At 51.5% G+C, this 20013-nt stretch overlaps 1 protein-coding gene across 6 annotated transcripts in view; it reads left to right on the forward strand.

The window, feature by feature from the left end:
• The window catches only part of MAPK4 (mitogen-activated protein kinase 4), a 146313-nt gene extending 126991 nt beyond the window's left edge, over window positions 1-19322 (forward strand). For 4 of the 6 annotated variants that reach the window (XM_055324293.1, XM_055324294.1, XM_055324297.1 and 1 more), the window contains 4 exons: window positions 7796-7940; window positions 9364-9525; window positions 13709-13910; window positions 16644-19322. In XM_055324293.1, coding sequence (XP_055180268.1) covers window positions 7796-7940; window positions 9364-9525; window positions 13709-13910; window positions 16644-17337 — 1203 coding nt within the window. In that variant the 3' untranslated portion in view covers window positions 17338-19322. Of the gene's footprint in view, window positions 1-7795; window positions 7941-9363; window positions 9526-12824; window positions 13013-13708; window positions 13911-16643 lie in introns of those variants that run through there. The other 2 variants (XM_055324295.1, XM_055324298.1) reach the window with 2 other exon arrangements.
• Window positions 19323-20013: the final 691 nt, after the last annotated feature.

Here is a 20013-nt window from a genome sequence, read left to right on the forward strand (position 1 = left end):
TCCTTCCACAGTTTGGCTATTGTGGACATGGCTGCTAGAAACATCGGGGTGCAGGTGTCCCGGCGTTTCATTGCATCTGAATCTTTGGGGTAAATCCCTAACAGTGCAATTGCTGGGTCGTAGGGCAGGTCTATTTTTAACTCTTTGAGGAACCTCCACACAGTTTTCCAGAGTGGCTGCACCAGTTCACATTCCCACCAACAGTGTAAGAGGGTTCCCTTTTCTCCGCATCCTCTCCAACATTTGTTGTTTCCTGCCTTGTTAATTTTCCCCATTCTCACTGGTGTGAGGTGGTATCTCATTGTGGTTTTGATTTGTATTTCCCTGATGGCAAGTGATGCAGAGCATTTTCTCATGTGCATGTTGGCCATGTCTATGTCTTCCTCTGTGAGATTTCTCTTCATGTCTTTTGCCCATTTCATGATTGGATTGTTTGTTTCTTTGCTGTTGAGTTTAATAAGTTCTTTATAGATCTTGGAAACTAGCCCTTTATCTGATATGTCATTTGCAAATATCTTCTCCCATTCTGTAGGTTGTCTTTGAGTTTTGTTGACTGTATCCTTTGCTGTGCAAAAGCTTCTTATCTTGATGAAGTCCCAATAGTTCATTTTTGCTTTTGTTTCTTTTGCTTTCGTGGATGTATCTTGCAAGAAGTTACTGTGGCCGAGTTCAAAAAGGGTGTTGCCTGTGTTCTCCTCTAGGATTTTGATGGAATCTTGTCTCACATTTAGATCTTTCATCCATTTTGAGTTTATCTTTGTGTATGGTGCAAGAGAGTGGTCTAGTTTCATTCTTCTGCATGTGGATGTCCAATTTTCCCAGCACCATTTATTGAAGAGACTGTCTTTCTTCCAGTGGATAGTCTTTCCTCCTTTATCGAATATTAGTTGACCATAAAGTTCAGGGTCCACTTCTGGATTCTCTATTCTGTTCCATTGATCTATGTGTCTGTTTTTGTGCCAGTACCACACTGTCTTGATGACCACAGCTTTGTAGTACAACCTGAAATCTGGCATTGTGATGCCCCCAGATATGGTTTTCTTTTTTAAAATTCCCCTGGCTATTCGGGGTCTTTTCTGATTCCACACAAATCTTAAAATAATTTGTTCTAACTCTCTGAAGAAAGTCCATGGTATTTTGATAGGGATTGCATTAAACGTGTAAATTGCCCTGGGTAACATTGACATTTTCACAATATTAATTCTGCCAATCCATGAGCATGGAATATTTTTCCATCTCTTTGTGTCTTCCTCAATTTCTTTCAGAAGTGTTCTATAGTTTTTAGGGTATAGATCCTTTACCTCTTTGGTTAGGTTTATTCCTAGGTATCTTATGCTTTTGGGTGCAATTGTAAATGGGATTGACTCCTTAATTTCTCTTTCTTCAGTCTCATTGTTAGTGTATAGGAAATGCCATTGATTTCTGGGCATTGATTTTGTATCCTGCCACGCTACCAAATTGCTGTATGAGTTCTAGCAATCTTGGGGTGGAGGCTTTTGGGTTTTCTATGTAGAGTATCATGTCATCGGCGAAGAGGGAGAGTTTGACTTCTTCTTTGCCAATTTGAATGCCTTTAATGTCTTTTTGTTGTCTGATTGCTGAGGCTAGGACTTCCAATACTATGTTGAATAGCAGTGGTGAGAGTGGACATCCCTGTCTTGTTCCTGATCTTAGGGGAAAGGCTCCCAGTGCTTCCCCATTGAGAATGATATTTGCTGTGGGCTTTTCGTAGATGGCTTTTAAGATGTCGAGGAAAGTTCCCTCTATCCCTACACTCTGAAGAGTTTTGATCAGGAATGGATGCTGTATTTTGTCAAATGCTTTCTCTGCATCTAATGAGAGGATCATATGGTTCTTGGTTTTTCTCTTGCTGATATGATGAATCACATTGATTGTTTTACGAGTGTTGAACCAGCCTTGTGTCCCGGGGATAAATCCTACTTGGTCATGGTGAATAATTTTCTTAATGTGTTGTTGGATCCTATTGGCTAGTATCTTGTTGAGAATTTTTGCATCCATGTTCATCAGGGATATTGGTCTGTAATTCTCCTTTTTGGTGGGGTCTTTGTCTGGTTTTGGAATTAAGGTGATGCTGGCCTCATAGAATGAGTTTGGAAGTACTCCATCTCTTTCTATCTTTCCAAACAGCTTTAGTAGAATAGGTATGATTTCTTCTTTAAACGTTTGATAGAATTCCCTGGGAAGCCATCTGGCCCTGGACTCTTGTGTCTTGGGAGGTTTTTGATGACTGCTTCAATTTCCTCCCTGGTTATTGGCCTGTTCAGGTTTTCTATTTCTTCCTGCTCCAGTTTTGGTAGTTTGTGGCTTTCCAGGAATGCGTCCATTTCTTCTAGATTGCCTAATTTATTGGCGTAGAGCTGTTCATAATATGTTTTTAAAATCGTTTGTATTTCCTTGGTGTTGGTAGTGATCTCTCCTTTCTCATTCATGATTTTATTAATTTGAGTCTTCTCTCTCTTCTTTTTAATAAGGTTGGCTAATGGTTTATCTATCTTATTAATTCTTTCAAAGAACCAACTCCTGGTTCTATTGATCTGTTCCACAGTTCTTCTGGTCTCAATTTCGTTGAGTTCTGCTCGAATTTTAATTAACTCTCTTCTTCTGCTGGGTGTAGGGTCGATTTGCTGCTTCTTCTCTAGCTCCTTTATGTGTAAGGTTAGCTTTTGTATTTGAGTTCTTTCCAGTTTTTGAATGGATGCTTGTATTGCGATGTATTTCCCCCTCAGGACTGCTTTTGCTGCATCCCAAAGATTTTGAACGGTTGTATCTTCATTCTCATTAGTTTCCATGAATCTTTTTAATTCTTCCTTAATTTCCTGGTTGACCCTTTTATCTTTTAGCAGGATGGTCCTTAACCTCCACGTGTTTGAGGTCCTTCCAAACTTCTTCTTGTGATTGAGTTCTAATTTCAAGGCGTTATGGTCTGAGAATATGCAGGGGACGATCCCAATCTTTTGGTATCGGTTCAGACCCGATTTGTGACCCAGTATGTGGTCTATTCTGGAGAAAGTTCCATGTGCACTTGAGAAGAATGTGTATTCAGTTGAGTTTGGATGTAAAGTTCTGTAGATATCTGTGAAATCTATCTGGTCCAGTGTATCATTTAAAGCTCTCGTTTCTTTGGAGATGTTGTGTTTAGAAGACCTATCGAGGGTAGAAAGAGCTAGATTGAAGTCACCAAGTATAAGTGTATTATTATCTAAGTATTTCTTCACTTTGGTTAATAATTCGTTTAAGTATTTGGCAGCTCCCACATTCGGGGCATATATATTGAGGATTGTTAAGTCCTCTTGTTGGATAGATCCTTTAAGTATGATATAGTGTCCCTCTTCGTCTCTCACTACAGTCTTCGGGTAAATTTTAGTTTATCTGATATAAGGATGGCTACCCCTGCTTTCTTTTGAGAACCATTTGAATGGTAAATGGTTCTCCAACCTTTTATTTTCAGGTTGTAGGTGTCCTTCTGTCTAAAATGAGTCTCTTGTAGACAGCAAATAGATGGGTCCTGCTTTTTTATCCAGTCTGAAACCCTGCGCCTTTTGATGGGGTCATTGAGCCCGTTCACGTTCAGAGTTACTATTGACAGATATGAGTTTAGTGTCATCATGATATCTATTTAGTCCTTGTTTTTGTGGATTGTTCCACTGAACTTCTTCTTAAAGGGGAATTTTAAGAGTCCCCCTTAAAATTTCTTGCAGAGCTGGTTTGGAGGTCACATATTCTTTCAGTTCCTGCCTGTCTTGGAAGCTCTTTATCTCTCCTTCCATTTTGAATGAGAGCCTTGCTGGATAAAGTATTCTTGGTTGCATGTTCTTCTCATTTAGGACCCTGAATATATCCTGCCAGCCCTTTCTGGCCTGCCAGGTCTCTGTGGAGAGGTCTGCTGTTACCCTAATATTCCTCCCCATGAAAGTCAGGGACTTCTTGTCTCTTGCTGCTTTAAGGATCTTCTCTTTATCTTTGGAATTTGCAAGCTTCACTATTAAATGTCGAGGTGTTGAACGGTTTTTATTGATTTTAGGGGGGATCTCTCTATTTCCTGGATCTGAATGCCTGTTTCCCTTCCCAGATTGGGAAAGTTTTCAGCTAGGATTTGTTCAAATACATATTCTGGCCCTCTGTCCCTTTCGGCGCCCTCGGGAACCCCAATTAAATGTAGATTTTTCTTCCTTAGGCTGTCATTTATTTCCCTTAATCTGTCTTCATGGTCTTTTAATTGTTTTTCTCTTTTTTCCTCAGTTTCCCTCTTTGCCATCAACTTGTCTTCTATGTCACTCACTCGTTCTTCCACCTCGTTAACCCTCGTCGTTAGGACTTCTAGTTTGGATTGCATCTCATTCATTGATTTTTAATTTCTGCCTGATTGGATCTAAATTCTGCAGTCATGAAGTCTCGTGAGTCCTTTATGCTTTTTTCTAGAGCCACCAGTAGCTGTATAATAGTGCTTCTGAATTGGCTTTCTGACATTGAATTGTAATCCAGATTTTGTATCTCTGTGGGAGAGAGGCTGTTTCTGATTCTTTCTTTTGAGGTGAGGTTTTCCTTCTAGTCATTTTGCTCAGTGCAGAGTGGCCAAAAACAAGTTGTATTGGGAAAAGGAGAAAGAGAGAGGAAGAGAAAGAAAAGAGAAAAAGAAAAAAAGAAAAAAGGAAGAAAAAAAGAGAAGAAAAATAGAAAAGAAAAAAAAAGAAAGTGAAAAAAAGGGGGTGGGGGAAGCAATCAGAAATCAAAAGAAAGCAAAAAGAAAAAAAAAAAAACACGGGGGAGTATCCTCTGATTCTGTAGACTGTAAGTCCCTTGACTTCCCCTGGAACTTGGTCCGTCTCATGTCCCTGGTCTTCTGGGGGAGGGGCCTGCTGTGCTGATTTTCAGGTGTTAGCACTTGGGGGAGCTGCTCTGCCCCTGCCTGGTGCAGGCTCAGTGGTAGTTCCTGTTACTGAGCCCTGTGAGGTCATGGGTTGTTTACCCCGTGAGGCCCCAGGAGGAACAACCGCAGTGGCTATGGCCAGTCGGGAGCCTGGATTCAGCCTCCGCAGTAACTATGGAGCTCTTGGTCTGCAGGGCCTGGATGCTCCGGGGCGGGGCCGCTGATCTGCTCAGCTCGGGGCAGGAGCGTCCTTGCTGTCCTGGGCCCTCCCGGCCTCTGCCTGTCCCGGGGGAGGTCGGATCCTGGGCTGTGTCCCTGGCGCCCTGTGCTCTCGGGCCTGCGCTGTTGGATTTGTGCTCCTGGCCAGGCAGTCCCCTCCACGGGAGCCGCTGCCCGAGCCCCTCCGAGCTGCTCCCGGTTCAGCCGGGCGCGTGCTGCAGCCCTTTAAGGAGCTCGCCGGGGCTGTGGCCTTTAGGAGCTCGGCCGTGGCTGTGGCGCTCTCCTGGGGCGCAGGTGTCTGTTAGTGTCCCAGGAAGCCCGAGGGCATCCCCGCCCTCCTGGGTCCTGCTCCAACTCCCTGCGAGGCCCTTTCCACCCGGGAAGGTTGGTGCAGCTCCTGCTTCTCCGGGACGGGGCTCTCCTGTCCTGGGGACACTCACCCCAGCCTCAGCCCGGCTCCTGGCCGGGCCCCTCCCCCTTGGAGGCCTTTGGTTTCTTTATTTCTTTTTCCCCGTCTTCCTACCTTGATAGAAGCGCGAACTCTTTTCACTGTAGCATTCCAGCTGGTCTCTCTTTAAATCTCAGGCCGAATTCGTAGATTTTCAGGATGATTTGAAGGTTATCTAGGTAATTTGGTGGGGACAGGTGACTTGGGGACCCTTCTCTTCTGCCATCTTGCCCTTCCCCCCCAAAAAAACTAGATTTTATTTATTTTTTTTAAAAAACTAGATTTTAAAATGCAAAGTTGAGTTAAATATTTTCAGCATTCTTTAGACAAGTAGTTTAGCTTTCCAGCTTAAATAAGAAGAATTCTCAACTTAGTGGTAGGAAATATAGTCAAGGGATACAGACAGGTTATATACCTGGGAGTTGGAAGAGGAAAGCAAAAAGGGAGGTGTCCAAAAGGATCTTGATTTGCTAAAGAAGACTCTCAGGATCCACTGAAACTTTCTTGAACTCAGATCACCAGGATCATGCTGTAAGCCCCAGAGCATCTTCTGCTTGAATGCCTGGGGCTGAGGGCAGGACCCCTGCCACCACCCCCATCCCACAGCTGTCCCCTCCCCACTTCCCCAGGCTCCTCTGGCTCTGGAGCCTGCCAGGGGACACTGCAGCTTCCCACGTTTTCCTCTGCCCAGTGGCTTCTGAAACACATCAGTGTGTCCTCTGTGTTCAAAAGGGCTTGAGGGGCAAGTGACCATAGGGAAGCGGCTGGTGCTGGGCTTTCACTCTAGAGGAAGGAAGAGCTACGGTGAACTTTCTCAGCCAACATTGTGACCTGGCCCAGGGCAGCCTCATCCATGCAAATATCTTTCTTTTACTTTCAAGACAGGTGTTTGAGAAGGAGGGCCGCTGTGTCCCCACTTCAGTTCTAGATGCTGCAGGCAGGCAGGCACTAATGACAGGAAGTGCCATCCGGTGACAGCTCACTCCCATCAGAGCACCTCCCCTCCTCTCGCCTCCCTCTGTGTGACTCTGCTTGTGTCTTCCTCTGACAACCTCAGCCCCTGACCTGAAAATAAATCAGGGAGTCTATAGGAGTTCGTAGGGTTGGAGCATTGAGGCCAGGAATGCATATGCTGTGGTCACCTCCTCTTTCCCCCTTCCCTCCACCAGTGTGAGGCCCTACTCTGAAGAAACACGTACCAGAGAGGAGAGGGAACTGCTTTCATACCACAGGGCTCTCAGAAGGTTTGAAACACTTAATAAATCCTTGCTGAACAAAGAAAGGGATTTTGGATCAATGGATCAAAAACTCCTGGGTATTTGGGCTTCTTAACGTGTCATCTGCTTAAGCCTGGGTCTGTGTTTACTTCAGATGCCAAATGGGGAGTTACATCAGCTGGTGTCTGGACCATATCTGGAATATGACACTGGATGCCCTCCCTCTGAATTGTCCCCTCTTGACCCTCCAACCAGGTCTACCTTCTCAATCTAGAGAGACAGTTCCAAGGAACCCAAGTGGATACCCCCCAGGTTATACTGTTGGACTCACGCTCTTGATTATGTAGAGAACAGTCACCAGCTGGCCTGCCTGTATTTTCCATTCTGTGCTAAATGCTTCCATCACCACCAAAGCTTGTCGGGATTCCACCCCAGGCCATAGATCCCTGAGCAGGGGCTGAAATCAGCTAGGATGCCGATCGCCCCACAATCCAGGACAGGTGGAGCTCCCTGAGCCCTCTGGGCCAGCCGACACTGCACCCACTGGGCTGCGCAGGGCTGTTGCCATACCCTTCACCCGCACCCCTTACCAAGCTGGCCTTGTCCATTTTTAGCAGGGGCTTGGCGTCTCTGGCAGTCGTCACATTAAATTGAGTCCTCAGCACCAAAGCAACTGGCTCGATTTCAAATGTACAGCTGTTGCTGAGACTGACCCCTCGGTCAGTGAAAGCCCAGGTTCTCATCACTACTCTGTTGATGGTGGTAATGCACTTGATTTTGGCTCCTCTGTATCCAGCCTCTGACTGGGTGAGGGCACATTTGTTGTGCATGGTTACATCCAGTTGGGGTGAGACAGTCTTCCTCCCAGAATGTTGGTATCTGGCCTCCCTACCACAGAGGAGAATCCCTGAGCCTCAGGGAAGGACGGGGAGCTATCTCTGGGTGGAGAGAAATAAGAAGGCACCTGGGAGAAAGGGTACCTGCACGTGGCTGACCACCGGAACCTGGGGTTTTGTCTTCCAGGGTTATCTGTCGGAAGGGCTGGTAACTAAGTGGTACCGCTCACCCCGCCTGCTCCTGTCCCCTAACAACTACACCAAAGCCATCGACATGTGGGCCGCCGGCTGCATCCTGGCCGAGATGCTCACGGGCAGAATGCTCTTTGCTGGTGAGTCCCTAACCGTGCCATCTTCCTTCTCCTCTGCCGTCGTTCTGTAAGAAGGGAGGGAGCTCACTGCAGCAACCAACCAATCGAACAAACCAAACCCATGCCAATCACCAAACATCCTATCCTTTCTCTTTAAAATGACCTTTATGGCTTTATGCACCTACTTGGAGGCACCTTAACCTCTTGAGGGCGGAACTTTCAGAATCAAGTAATGACATATTCAAACACCTGAGATGGACTGCTGGACCATCCATCCTCCATTCTCAGCCCCGTCGTCCTCTCTCCCTGCCACTGTGAGCAGTCAGTGTGGAGTGTTCGTCTGGAGAGGGGACCTGACAAGGGGCTCCCACGGTCCCCGAATCGACCCTCCATGATTCCCCACGGGGGAGGCCAGAGGGACCTCCTCATGATGGGGCCTGAGCTGCAGGCACTCCTGGGGCAGAATCCCAGCATTCACATATGCTCAGTGCTACACCCGAAATCATGGGGAACACAGAAGAGCACCACCGAGGGCAGGCCGGAATCCCATAGGAATCCGTGGTAAGGGCAGGGCACTCTGAGCAGCCAGATGAATTTGGGGACTTCTCGAAGATAGAAAGTCTTGGTTAAGGGTTTAAACTGGGAGAGGTAAGTGGGAAGGCTACTCAAGCACAGAGGGAAGTGGAAGCAGTGGGAGAAAGAAGAGCCTGAAGGTGGGAGGACAGCAAGGAGAGGCCCGAGCACATCGCCGTGCTGCAGCACTGGTCCAGCCTCAGTGCTCGGGTGGCAAAGGGGAGTTGCCTTCCTGAGACTCATGGACTGAGCTGCTTACAGACCAGCACCCAGCCCGATGCCTGGCATGCAGAAGGTGCTCAGTAAGTCATTACTTGGCGAAGGAGTGAGGGAGCAGAGGACTGAATGAATGCCTGAGTCTGTCCTGTCCCAAACTCTTCTCCCCCACACCTGGCACAGCCTGTCTTCCTCCCTCTGCCCGAAGGAGCACAAGATGCATTCCAAAGCCAGTTTGTTATTTCTGACTGTCCGCCTCCTCATTTGGGTCCTCCTGATTGGAAACAGCAGGTGAGGCTCGGCCCTGGCCTCAAAATCACTTCCTTTCCCGACCTGCTAGAGGACACGCAGGGACGAATGTGGGAAGGCAGGGGGGGGAAGCCTTGCGCCCAGGTGTCCCTGTCCCCGTGGTCTGGCTGACTCCATGTGTGTCAGACTCGAGCATCGCAGAGGCAAAGACATTCGACCCACCAAGCCCCAGAGTTGGCCAGCGCCCTGCCTACACTCGCACAGCAAGTCAGTGGCAGAGTGAAGAGCAGAACCCAGGTCCCCGGCCCGGGGCCCAGTGTGCCCACCCCCGCGCTGCCCCTCCCGGGCTGCCCACTGCCCCAGCGCATGGGCCACACACTTACCTGGCTGGTGTTTGGCTCTGCAGGGGCTCACGAGCTGGAGCAGATGCAGCTGATCCTAGAGACCATCCCTGTGATCCGGGAGGAGGACAAAGACGAGCTGCTCAGGGTGATGCCGTCCTTCATCAGCAGCACCTGGGAAGTGAAACGGCCACTGCGCAAGCTGCTCCCCGAAGTGAACAGTGAAGGTACCTCCACCTGACAGCCCAGCCAGCACCCAGGAGGCTGCGCTCTGGCCTCACCTGGGGCTCTGGGCAGGTGGTCCCCTTCCCGAAGGACGCAGAGAAAACACACGAGGCCAGGGCCACTCCAGTGTGGCGGGATCTGCCTGACTACGTCCAGACACAGTGTCCCTGGGCCCTGGGTTGAGCCTTCAGGCAGCCCTCAAGGCAGCCACTGGTGGCCCTCCATAGACTCCCCATCTTTGCTTCCTTTTCCTTGTTGTCTTTCCCTTGCCTTCCTCCCTCTCCTCCTTCATCTTTCTCTCCTTGCTCCTCTTGATGATGTGGTTGCAGAGAACACGAGTTTTATGATCTTGAGACCCAGACTCAATTCCCTGGTCCATCAGGCAGTAGCTGTTGGGCCTTGAGTAAGGTTTCTAACCTCTCACCTCAGTTCCCTTAACTGTAAAATGGGCACAGCAATCCATGTTATACGGGGTCAGCATTACAGGTCAGTAAAGTAGAATGTGTAAACCCTGGGCTCCATCATCTTAGATGTTAACATTGGGGTGCCTGGGGGCTCAGTCTGTGAGGTGTTTGCCTTGGGCTCAGGTCATGAGCTCAGGGTCCTGGATCGAGCCCAGAGCTCAGCAGGGAGCCTGCTTGCCCCACCCCTGCTCTTATTCTTTATGTCTCTCTCTCAAATAAATGAATAAAATCTTTTTAAAGAATGTCAACATTATCACTGTGCCTCATGCCTGCCAGAGGCTTCCTTAGGAGACCCCTACCTATATTAGGTAGGCTACAGTTTCAGCCAATTGTAAGAGAGACCCAAATTCTCAATGGCTTAAATATGATTTATTTCTTATTTTTTTTAAAAAAAAAGTTTATTTCTCTCTTATATAATAATCACAAAGCAGACAGTCCAGGGCCTGCCCTCTTAGGGTATCACCTCTAAACCCTGGAGGAAGGGGGAGAAGGAGGGGAGGTCCTTTTGTCCTTAAGGGCATGAAGCACAATTGTACACCTCACCTCCACTCAGGTTCTGTGGGCCAGAACTTGGTCCACGGCCCCAGCTCGCTGCAGTGGAAGCTGTGAAGTGGGTGTTTACTCCATGCCACTTCGTGTCCACTGTTATGAATGGAACCATCAGGAAACCAAGAGAGACTAGAAGTGTCTTTAACAATGTCCTTGGCCATGATCCCCCACTCAGTCATAACAGCCTCAGTTTTCTCTTCATTAAAGGAAAGGAGGGATCATTTCCTTCACCACAAATTAAGACTCAGCCCTACTACACTTGAGTCCTAGGGCCCTGTAGAAATCCCTCCACGAGATGAGAGGTGCATCTGCCTCTCAGAAATTCTGGATCAGAGATGTGTCACCCATGTCCCCTCCCCCAGGCAACAGCACACACATGCAGCAGCCCCTTGGTGACTCAAGGCTCAGAGTGCTAGGCTTTGTCTCAGCTCCTCACCATTGTCCGCAGGATCCTCCAACATGTATGAAGCCACCACAGTGCTAGGGCTGGAAGTTAGAGACACGAGTGGTGCTCTCGCTGGGAAGACAGGGAACACCTGCCAGAGGTGGGAAAAAGTCTAAGGAACACGTCCTAAGGGGCCAGTGAGAGCTCTGGGTATTTGGGGAGAGGAAGGGAATCACGCACACTGAGAGGGACAGAGCAGCTGGCTGGGGGCATAGGGTGAGGGCCTGGGTCAGCCAGACGAGTCACAGACCTGGTGGCAGGAAGTGAGGCTGCAGAGGCAAGAAGGGCTGAGAGCCGATGAGTTTGGGCTCCACCCGATAGCTGGACAGGGGTTCACTAGCACCAGGCTTGCTCCACCTCCCAATGAGCCAAAACTCACCCCCAACCAAAATTCTCTCGCCTGCCTCTGGCCTTGGAAAGTTGGCCTTGACAAAAGGTCACCCCTGGCTTTAGGAGAATGAGGGGTCACCAGAATAAAGTACAGGTGGGGAAAAGGGCGCCAATCCCCTATCAGGGGCACCAGCTGCTGGCCTGAGGCCCCTCCCTTGCTGTACCTTCAAGGCCGGGTGTGTCTCTGGCTGTAGCCCCCAGAGCTCGAAGGGCAGCCTGGATGACGCTGTGGTCCCCCAGCAGGAGGATGGCAGGAGAATGAAGATGGGCCCCGGGACCATCAGGTCAAAGTGTGAGTTCCGAACTCCATTTACTCTGAGAAGTAAATGTATCACAAGTGACAAATCCGATGAGGAAAACTGGAAATGAGTAACAGGATTTCTCTGGGTGATGCAGGATTGTAGGCCTCAGGGCCCAGCCCCCTGCCTCCCAATCTCCAGAGATGCCTCTGAGAATCCTTCCAGAACCCCGAGGGATCTGAGAAGTCCCGTTTGGAGTTCAGCGTGCCTTCAGAACATGTGGGGAGCCAGGGCCCAGAAAAGGGGAGGTGGGGGATGGCAGTGGCAGCTGGTCTCCACACTGAGGAAGAACAAAGCTCGTGCTGTGGTTCTCCCTGTGGAACCTTCAGGGGGACCCTGCTCACAGCATGCACAGGGCTCACCTCAAGTCCGCACAGACCGGGGGAGCCTGGGCGCCCCAGGGCCCAGTATCTGCCAACCTCAACACACCGCTGTCCCCTGGTACCAATGTCCAGCTGAAGCCAGGGGGAGACAGCGCAGAGACTCCTGCAGGACATTTTTATGTGTCCGGCCTGGGGGTGCAGTGCACACATCATGCCCCCCCCCCCACGGGGCCCAGTCACACAGCCTCACTGAACTGCAGGGGAGGCTAGGAGGTGCAGGCCGGGGGTGCCGGCGAAGGAGCTTGCACAGCCACAGGGAAGAGAGAACATGCTGCCTTGGGGGAACGCAGTGAGTGGAGCGAGGCTGGCAGGGAAGGTGGAGGGGGCAGACTTAGGTGTCAGAAGGGATGTGCTGATGTTCGGGCATCCAGATGCGTCTGGGCACCTGCCAAGGCCAGCTGCCAGGGAGAGGAAAGAAGAGACTCATTTTTACTAGTCGGTGGGAGCGGACTTTGGGTTGGCACTTCCCGACTTCAGGGTTTGCTGGGGCTTCTTAAATGATAATGATCGCGCTGATGATGCCTGCCTATGCGGAGGGCGCGGTCCTCTCCCGTCCTGGTCAGAAGGTCCAGGGTGCTAGGTCGGCCGGGGAGGGCGTAGCCCCGTGGGGGAGACTTGGCCAGCCTGGAGCCCAGCAGCACCAGAGCAGGGCCGCACGCCCGAGAGCCCGGCTCTCTCCAGCCCGGTGATCTGTGGGGCTCCTGCAGGTGTGCAGCCCTGGCCCAGAGGCAGCCTCTGAGTCACTGCCCCTTTCTTGATCTTTCGGTCTAGGCATATGGAGCCTTACCACGTCCTCCTGGGAGTCCAGTGACCTTCTGAATCCATCACTTACCTGAATCATTGATGGATTTTCCTGCAGAGAGACCCGGGGCCGGTGTCAGGGGCAGGGTCGTGGTGCTGGCTGAGGCTCCTGAGCTCAGTGGCATTCCTCCCTTGCCATGTGGCCGGTAACAGCATGAGCCAAGCCATGATTTAAATGGAGCCTCCAGCACTGAGAGGTAATATAAACCTCCAGTCCAGAGCTGCCCTGAGATGACCCAGGGCAGAGCCCATAAGCAGACAGCCGTCCCTGCCCCTGCCCCTGCCCCTGCTTGGGAGGAAGGACACCATCCTGCATGCAGAGATGATGTGTGGCCAGTGTGCACCCACATCACCCGACGTGCTGCCAAAATCTTGATATACTTTCATGCTGCTTGGCAACCAGCCACCAAACAAGGCTTCTCAGTGTCCCCTCCTGTCCCCGGGTTCCGGCTGCCTAGGACTTTCCCTGGATCTAGACCCTAGTCCCTGGGAGGGCTTCAGCATGGTGGCTAAGTATCTTAGTATCAAGCCCACCTGGCCTTGTTTGTCAAACCTCCAGGCGCAAACAGCATATGGTGGGAAGGCTGGACTCAGGAGCTCCACGCTGTCAGGCCCTGTCCCACCAGCCTCACCTTCTCTGTGACCTCTCTCTCAGAGGCTCATCACTGCTGGCACCTGGAAGCCACAGGCAGTATCTACTCTGAATTCATCCCTGGATGGTGGTGAGGATCACGAGGGAGGAAGATGGCCAAAAACCTTTTTACAAACGGGAAAGTACAAAAAACTGTCACCATGCTGAGGACTCATTCTCTGCAAGGCAGGGCAATGAATGACCTTCATGTCTTGTTTTGCAGCCATAGACTTTCTAGAGAAGATCCTGACCTTCAACCCCATGGATCGCCTAACAGCAGAGATGGGGCTGCAGCATCCCTACATGAGCCCATACTCGTGCCCTGAGGATGAGCCCACCTCGCAGCACCCCTTCCGCATTGAAGATGAGATCGATGACATCCTGCTGATGGCCGCCAACCAGAGCCAGCTCTCCAACTGGGACAGGTACAGTTCCAGGGGCCTCCAGCCCTGGAGTCTAGAATCCACGTTCTCATCCTTCCATGTCTGTCTTGCCTTTGGTCCTCCCTGACCTTTCCCTCTGCCTCCCAAGCTCTAAAGCCTATGGGATGCTTTCCCCCATTAGTTTACTGCCTTTCTCTCCTGCCCCCAGGAACTCCTGGCAAATGAGCATGTGTGGGTCCGGGGCCTTCCTTTGTGTAACACAGACACCACTCCTCTTCCCTCTGCCTGAGTGTACTAGAGCCAGGGCTCAATACAATGTTCAGCAACACTTAAGGAGTTCCCATCACTGGAACTCACTTCTAGCAGACTGGGACTCTGCCTTAGAGAAGCAGACTGGGCCAGTGCACAGCAAGGAGACAATGCAACATTGATTACTGCACAACACTTCTGCATGGTCCACATCGTTGGCACCTCCCAAGAGTGCCGTTAAGGGGGTGCCATTATTATTACTGCCCAGTGACACACGACGAAGCCACAACCCAGAGAGGGGAGACACTGGTGTCTTGCCACACAGCTGATGCCTGCCTCGGGTGGGGCCTCCTTGATCTGTGTCTATGTCAGACACTGTGGAGCAGTCACAGGACTCTTGCCTGCCACACGGGGCTTGGCCTCCAATCCTTCTCAACACTGTGTGCCCGGAAGTCACTACTAGTGACTCAGGATTGGATAGAACACACATTTTTTTAACAATCTCTGTAGGCATGTTGGTTTCTCAGGACCCTTCCTGCTCTGACGTTGCAATCAGGCAACGAAACATTTGGGTGTCACTATCTGCTAATCCTGGGAGGGAGAGCCAAGAGCTGCTCAGTTTAGAAATAGAAGTCAGGGGCTTAGCAGCTAGGACTTGGAGGGGCCCTATGTGGGAGCTCCACTGTTGTGAGAAGGTGACAACTAGTTATGTAAGTGACAGATGAGCAAGTTCTCCTTTTCAGTCATTTGACAGATGATGTGTTTCAGATGAAGGAGGCACTGAGGGAGGGCCAGGGCAACATTGCTATTTTTGGAGAGGTTTGTTGGTTTGTAGTTGTCAATTGTTTCATCAAGAGTTGCCAGCAGATAGAGATTAATGAAGACTCTTTCTTCTGCCACCCCTATGCTTTTCCCGCCTTAGACTGTAGTCCCTGCAGCTCGGCCTCCTCCACTCCATAGCATTTGAGGACACAGAGCACTGGCCCAGAGAGGCCCATGCCACGCTTCTCATGACTGTGGTGCAGGGTTGGTGCCAAGAAAACTATCACAGGGTTTCTTTGGCCACTGCTGACCAACTCTGACCAATTCTCAACCTGACACAGCTCTGTTCCTGACTTTCCCATCACACCTGCATGCAGGAGATGGTCAGTCAATGGCAGGCTCCTCCCTACAGGCCTTCCTGCTTTGTGCAAATGGCTTAGCCTTTGAACAGCAGTGTCCTCATCTGTAAGGCAGCGTGATAGACTAACTCCACAGAGTCTCTGTGAGGACCTCAGAGAACCAGCATTTGGCCCCTGGTGTGTAGCAGCCAAGGATTAAGGGTCTTCACAGGTTCTTCCTCCTAGAAGTTTCTGTAATCTCAAGGACCCTCATGGTATGAAACAGTTTTCACCTCTGGGGGTGATTCCTGCCCTCCTGATGTCACTTGGAGAGAGCGCGGGCAGTCTTGGCCCTTTGCTGTGCCTCACAAACCACATGGTGTAGACTGCTGCTGTGTGCCTGCCCTCTCACAGCCAAACCTGCCCGTCCTTGGTGTGTTAGTTTTCCTGTGTGAGCACTAGGTACCCTATACCATGAGCAGCTGGCTGCTGGCTTCCCCCTCCCCTGTGCTCCCTGCCTCCCTCCACATGGTTCTGCAGAGAACACCCTGCACCTGGAGGAGGAGGCCCAGCTCGAGCTGCAGCCTGCACACCTGGCCTGCCCTTCATTTGCTCTTGGGTAGCTGACTGCTCTCTGTGGCTGCAGGGCAGCTGACAGGAGGCAGAGTTCCAAGGATCTTTGGCCTCTCCTGAGGGTGTCTGTAATCTTTCCGCAGACCCCACCTGCACTGCACTGATGCAGGGTGCTGGGGGCATCCCACCAGGTCCACTAGGGCAAGAGTTCTGAGCCCTGGCTCATCTTTGCATCACCTGGGGTATATTCAAACCACGCTGATACAAAACCTCAGTCTAGACCTACAAATCCAAATTGAGGGTGTGGGAGGACTCTAGTCTGAGCCAGGGCTGAGAGGCACTTATTAGGGCCCTGCTGCTTGAAGCGTGGTCCCTGGACCAGCAGCATCAGCCTCACCTGGGACCTTGTTAGAACCACAGACTCTCAGGCCCCCTCTTGGAGTTCCTGGATCAAGAGCCTCAATTTAACAAGGGTGGTGGGCGATGTGTGTGCATGTCAGAGTTTGAGGAGTACTGCATAGGTGGATCCCCTTGAAAGGAGGTTCCATGAGGACAGGGGATTTGTTGTTTTGTTCACTGCTGTGTCTGGAGTGTCAGTGTCTGGCACACAGGAAGGTGTTGAAGCAGTAGCTGTAGGGTGTTGAATGACTACAGCATAACTACAAGGGTTAAGCCAAGAAAAATACCCCCATTACCCAACCCCCTTGGGAAGCAGGGGTCCCAGGACCTGAGCAGCTGGGAAGGAATGGAAAGGCAGTCTGAGGGGGCAGGCAGGGACCAGGGGCGTGCCCGCCCCGGAAGCCAGCTCACCCGGGGGTCCAGTCAGGGGCTCCAATCACCCCTCTGTCCATAGGTACCCCGTGAGCCTGTCATCCGACCTGGACTGGCGGCCGGACCGCTGCCAGGACGCCAGCGAGGTGCAGCGCGACCCCCGCGCGGGCTCGGCTGCGCTGGCGGAGGACGTGCAGGTGGACCCGCGCAAGGACTCGCAGGGCAGCTCCGAGCGCTTCCTGGAGCGCTCGCCCTCGTCCATGGAGCGCGCCTTCGAGGCCGACTGCGGGCGCTCCTGCGACTACAAGGTGGGCTCGCCCTCCTACCTGGACAAGCTGCTGTGGCGCGACAGCAAGCCACACCACTACTCGGAGCCCAAGCTCATCCTGGACCTGTCGCACTGGAAGCAGGCGGCCGGGCCGCCCCCCAGCGCCAGGGTGGCCGCGGACCCTGGGCCGCGCGAGGACGAGCCGGCCAGCCTCTTCCTGGAGATCGCGCAGTGGGTGCAGAGCACGCGGGGCGGCCCCGAGCCTGCCAGCCCGCCCCCCGGCAGCCCCGAGCGCCGCCCCGCGGCCTCCCCGCCCAGCCGCGCAGCCCCGGTGGACGGCGCCAGCCCCCAGTTCGACCTGGACGTGTTCATCTCCCGCGCCCTGAAGCTCTGCACCAAGCCGGAGGACCTGCCGGACAGCAAGCTGGGTGACCTGAACGGCGCGTGCATCCCCGAGCACCCCGGCGACCTGGTGCAGACCGAGGCCTTCTCCAAAGAAAGGTGGTGAGGGAGAGGGGGAGCTGTGGCCCGGGGAGGCCCCGGGGAAAGCTGGGCCTGGCAGGAAGGGCCCCCACCCCCCACCCCCGCCCCGGCACCTCCACCACCCCTTCCACCCCTCTCTGCTTGCTGCCTTGGGGTTAGCAGAACACAGGAAGGATCCGAGGAGAGAGAAGAAGTTCCATTTCTTAAACTGCCTTAATAATTAGCCTTTAACCTCTGGGAGCAGGTTTGGACAGGAGCCTAGTTTGGGGGTTGATCACTTTGCCAGAGAAGAGGGGGCCCTTGGGTTTTATAAGCGGCAGCCTGTGGGGAAGAACAGTGTCTTAGACAGCAGCCTGCCAGCCCTACCCCCTGGCCGGGTGCAGGTGGGTCTTGCTGACCCAGTGTCGAAGCCATCTGGTCTGAGCAGCCCCCCCCCCCCCCCCCAGCAGAAGGACAGTGAGGCCAAGACGAGCCAAGTAATGTACTTACCCTCAGGCGAACCCTGTAGCCCCAGCTCACAGGCCAGTGTCTGTCTGCTCTAAAATGTCTTCCTCTGCTGGGCTCACTGTGGCTTTCCAGTCCAAGAAAATTTGGTCCAAGATGTTTCTTCCCTGCCCATTACCATCTGAGCTGTTCCATCTTTTATTCAGAGCAAAGTTTCTTGTATTCCAAAATGGGATAGGAAGCCAGTTTTACCCTCGAGGCCAACCATCTATTTTCTGGTTCCTTAAGTGCTTAAATATTCCCCTCCCCAGCACCCTTGTATTTGCTTCACCCCCATGTGGTCTGAAAACCCTGTTTCAAGTCAGACCGGTTTGGGGGGCTGTGGGTACAAGAACTCCTCTTCCGGACCTGTGCACACACCTCCTCCAGAACTCCTTATGCACTTTCCTGACACATGCACGGATGCAGGCTTTCAGCCCCAGTTCCCCCAGGGGATGCCCTACACAGCAGTGTTTGAGAACAGCAGTTCTAGTAATGCCTGCAGCCCCACACCCAGCCACACACACAGAGCCCACCCGCAGACGTGCAGAACTCCTCTCCCAGCCTACCTCGGGAACTAATGTTCTCGGCGTGAATTACTCATTTGGAGTAAGCAGGGCCATGAGGTGCCTGCCATGGAGCAAATGTGTTAGGAGAGAAAATTTCACACGGGACCATCATGCTTCGTTAATACTTACCTTGACTTTGATCATCTGCTTAGCCCTGGCAAAGAGCAGGCCCTGAAGAAATGCATTGAAAGCAAGTGGCCTTGCAGGCAAGTAACCCAGAAAGGTAGGAAGATGCGAAAGGCAGGGTCCTCACGGGTCAAAGACTTCACGGGTCAGGCAGCAGCATAGAGACCCCAAGACAGAGACCCCAAGACACTGTCAAAGCAGCCATGCCCCCCTGGCTCAGGCCAAGATGAGCTCAGAGCATGCACCCTGGGAGGTATACTCACACCCAGAGCCTGGGAAGCTGGTGGATGGCCACGGCAGGCCCTCACGGAAGCATAGTCCATCTCTGGAAGGCTGTGCCAGTCCTGCCACTGGTAGTCTGCTCCCCCCTGCACCCCTAGGATACCTTCGGGAGGTCTAGCCAGTCCATAAGCAGAGGACTCCCAGCGTTGGCCTTGGGCTGTGCTCACCCACCCTCAACAGCACCTGAAACCTATCCGCTAACTAGGAGTTGTACATTGAAACCTGCAATACGTTAGAAACTTATATTTAAAAACAGAATTAATCACACTGACCAATTTTTAAATGGAAAATATGTAAATACGAAGTGTTTGGATTTCTTTTTTTCTTTCTTTCTTTCTTTTTTTTTTTTTAAGAAAAGGAAATATACACCACTCCTCACATGCCATTTGTCCTCAGAGGGCGGCTTTACTTTTTTTGGTAAAGGAACAAGCTGCTGACCTTAACCAGGAATTCATATATAACTGTTATTATAGAGGAATTGTTATAACTACTCACGTTTTAAGAAGATCTATTAAACTTGATCAGGACGGGCCAAATAAAGTTTTATTGAAACACAGATTCCTGTATTCATTTAATATCTCTCATTCATTTACACATCACCTGACCCTGTCTTGGGCAGCGGCTGGTTCGTTGGAGCCTGGTTGGTTTCTCCCTGCGTCCCTGAGGCCAGGGTTTTGAGGGGCTGGAGTTGGAAGGAAGGAGAGTGGAGAATCTATACAGATTGGTAGTCAGGGAAGTGATTCCAGAACCACCTGGGTCAGCTCTAGTGTCTGTACTGTAGATTTCTTTTTTCCTTTTTTTAAAAAGATTTTATTTATTTATTCATGAGAGGCAGAGACACAGGCAGAGGGAGAAGCAGGCTCCATGCAGGGATCCCAGTGTGGGACTCGATCCTGGGACCCCAGGGTCCCTAGGTCCACTTCCTCATTAAAAATGAAAATCAACGACAAAACACCAGCCCTTGGAGTACTTGCCCAGGGCACACTCTCCCTTCTGTAAGGCGTATGCGCCTCTCTTACAGGAGAAACTCCTGTGTGCAGGCTTGTGCTGTGATGACTCTCTTCCCTGAGCAACCCCCTACTGCTGCCGTAGTGGCTAGACCAGGGTGCACACCTTACCCAAGCTGAGCCATCATATTCTCCCTCCTGGGAATTTAATTTAAGATGCAGAGATGCCTGTCGATCTTGCTGGTGCTTGAACTGAGGATGAGCCTACTTGGGAACTGTGAGGCGCCCAGTTCA

This window comes from Nyctereutes procyonoides, unplaced genomic scaffold (assembly GCF_905146905.1).
Source record: "Nyctereutes procyonoides isolate TBG_1078 unplaced genomic scaffold, NYPRO_anot_genome, whole genome shotgun sequence".
Lineage (NCBI taxonomy): Eukaryota > Metazoa > Chordata > Mammalia > Carnivora > Canidae > Nyctereutes > Nyctereutes procyonoides.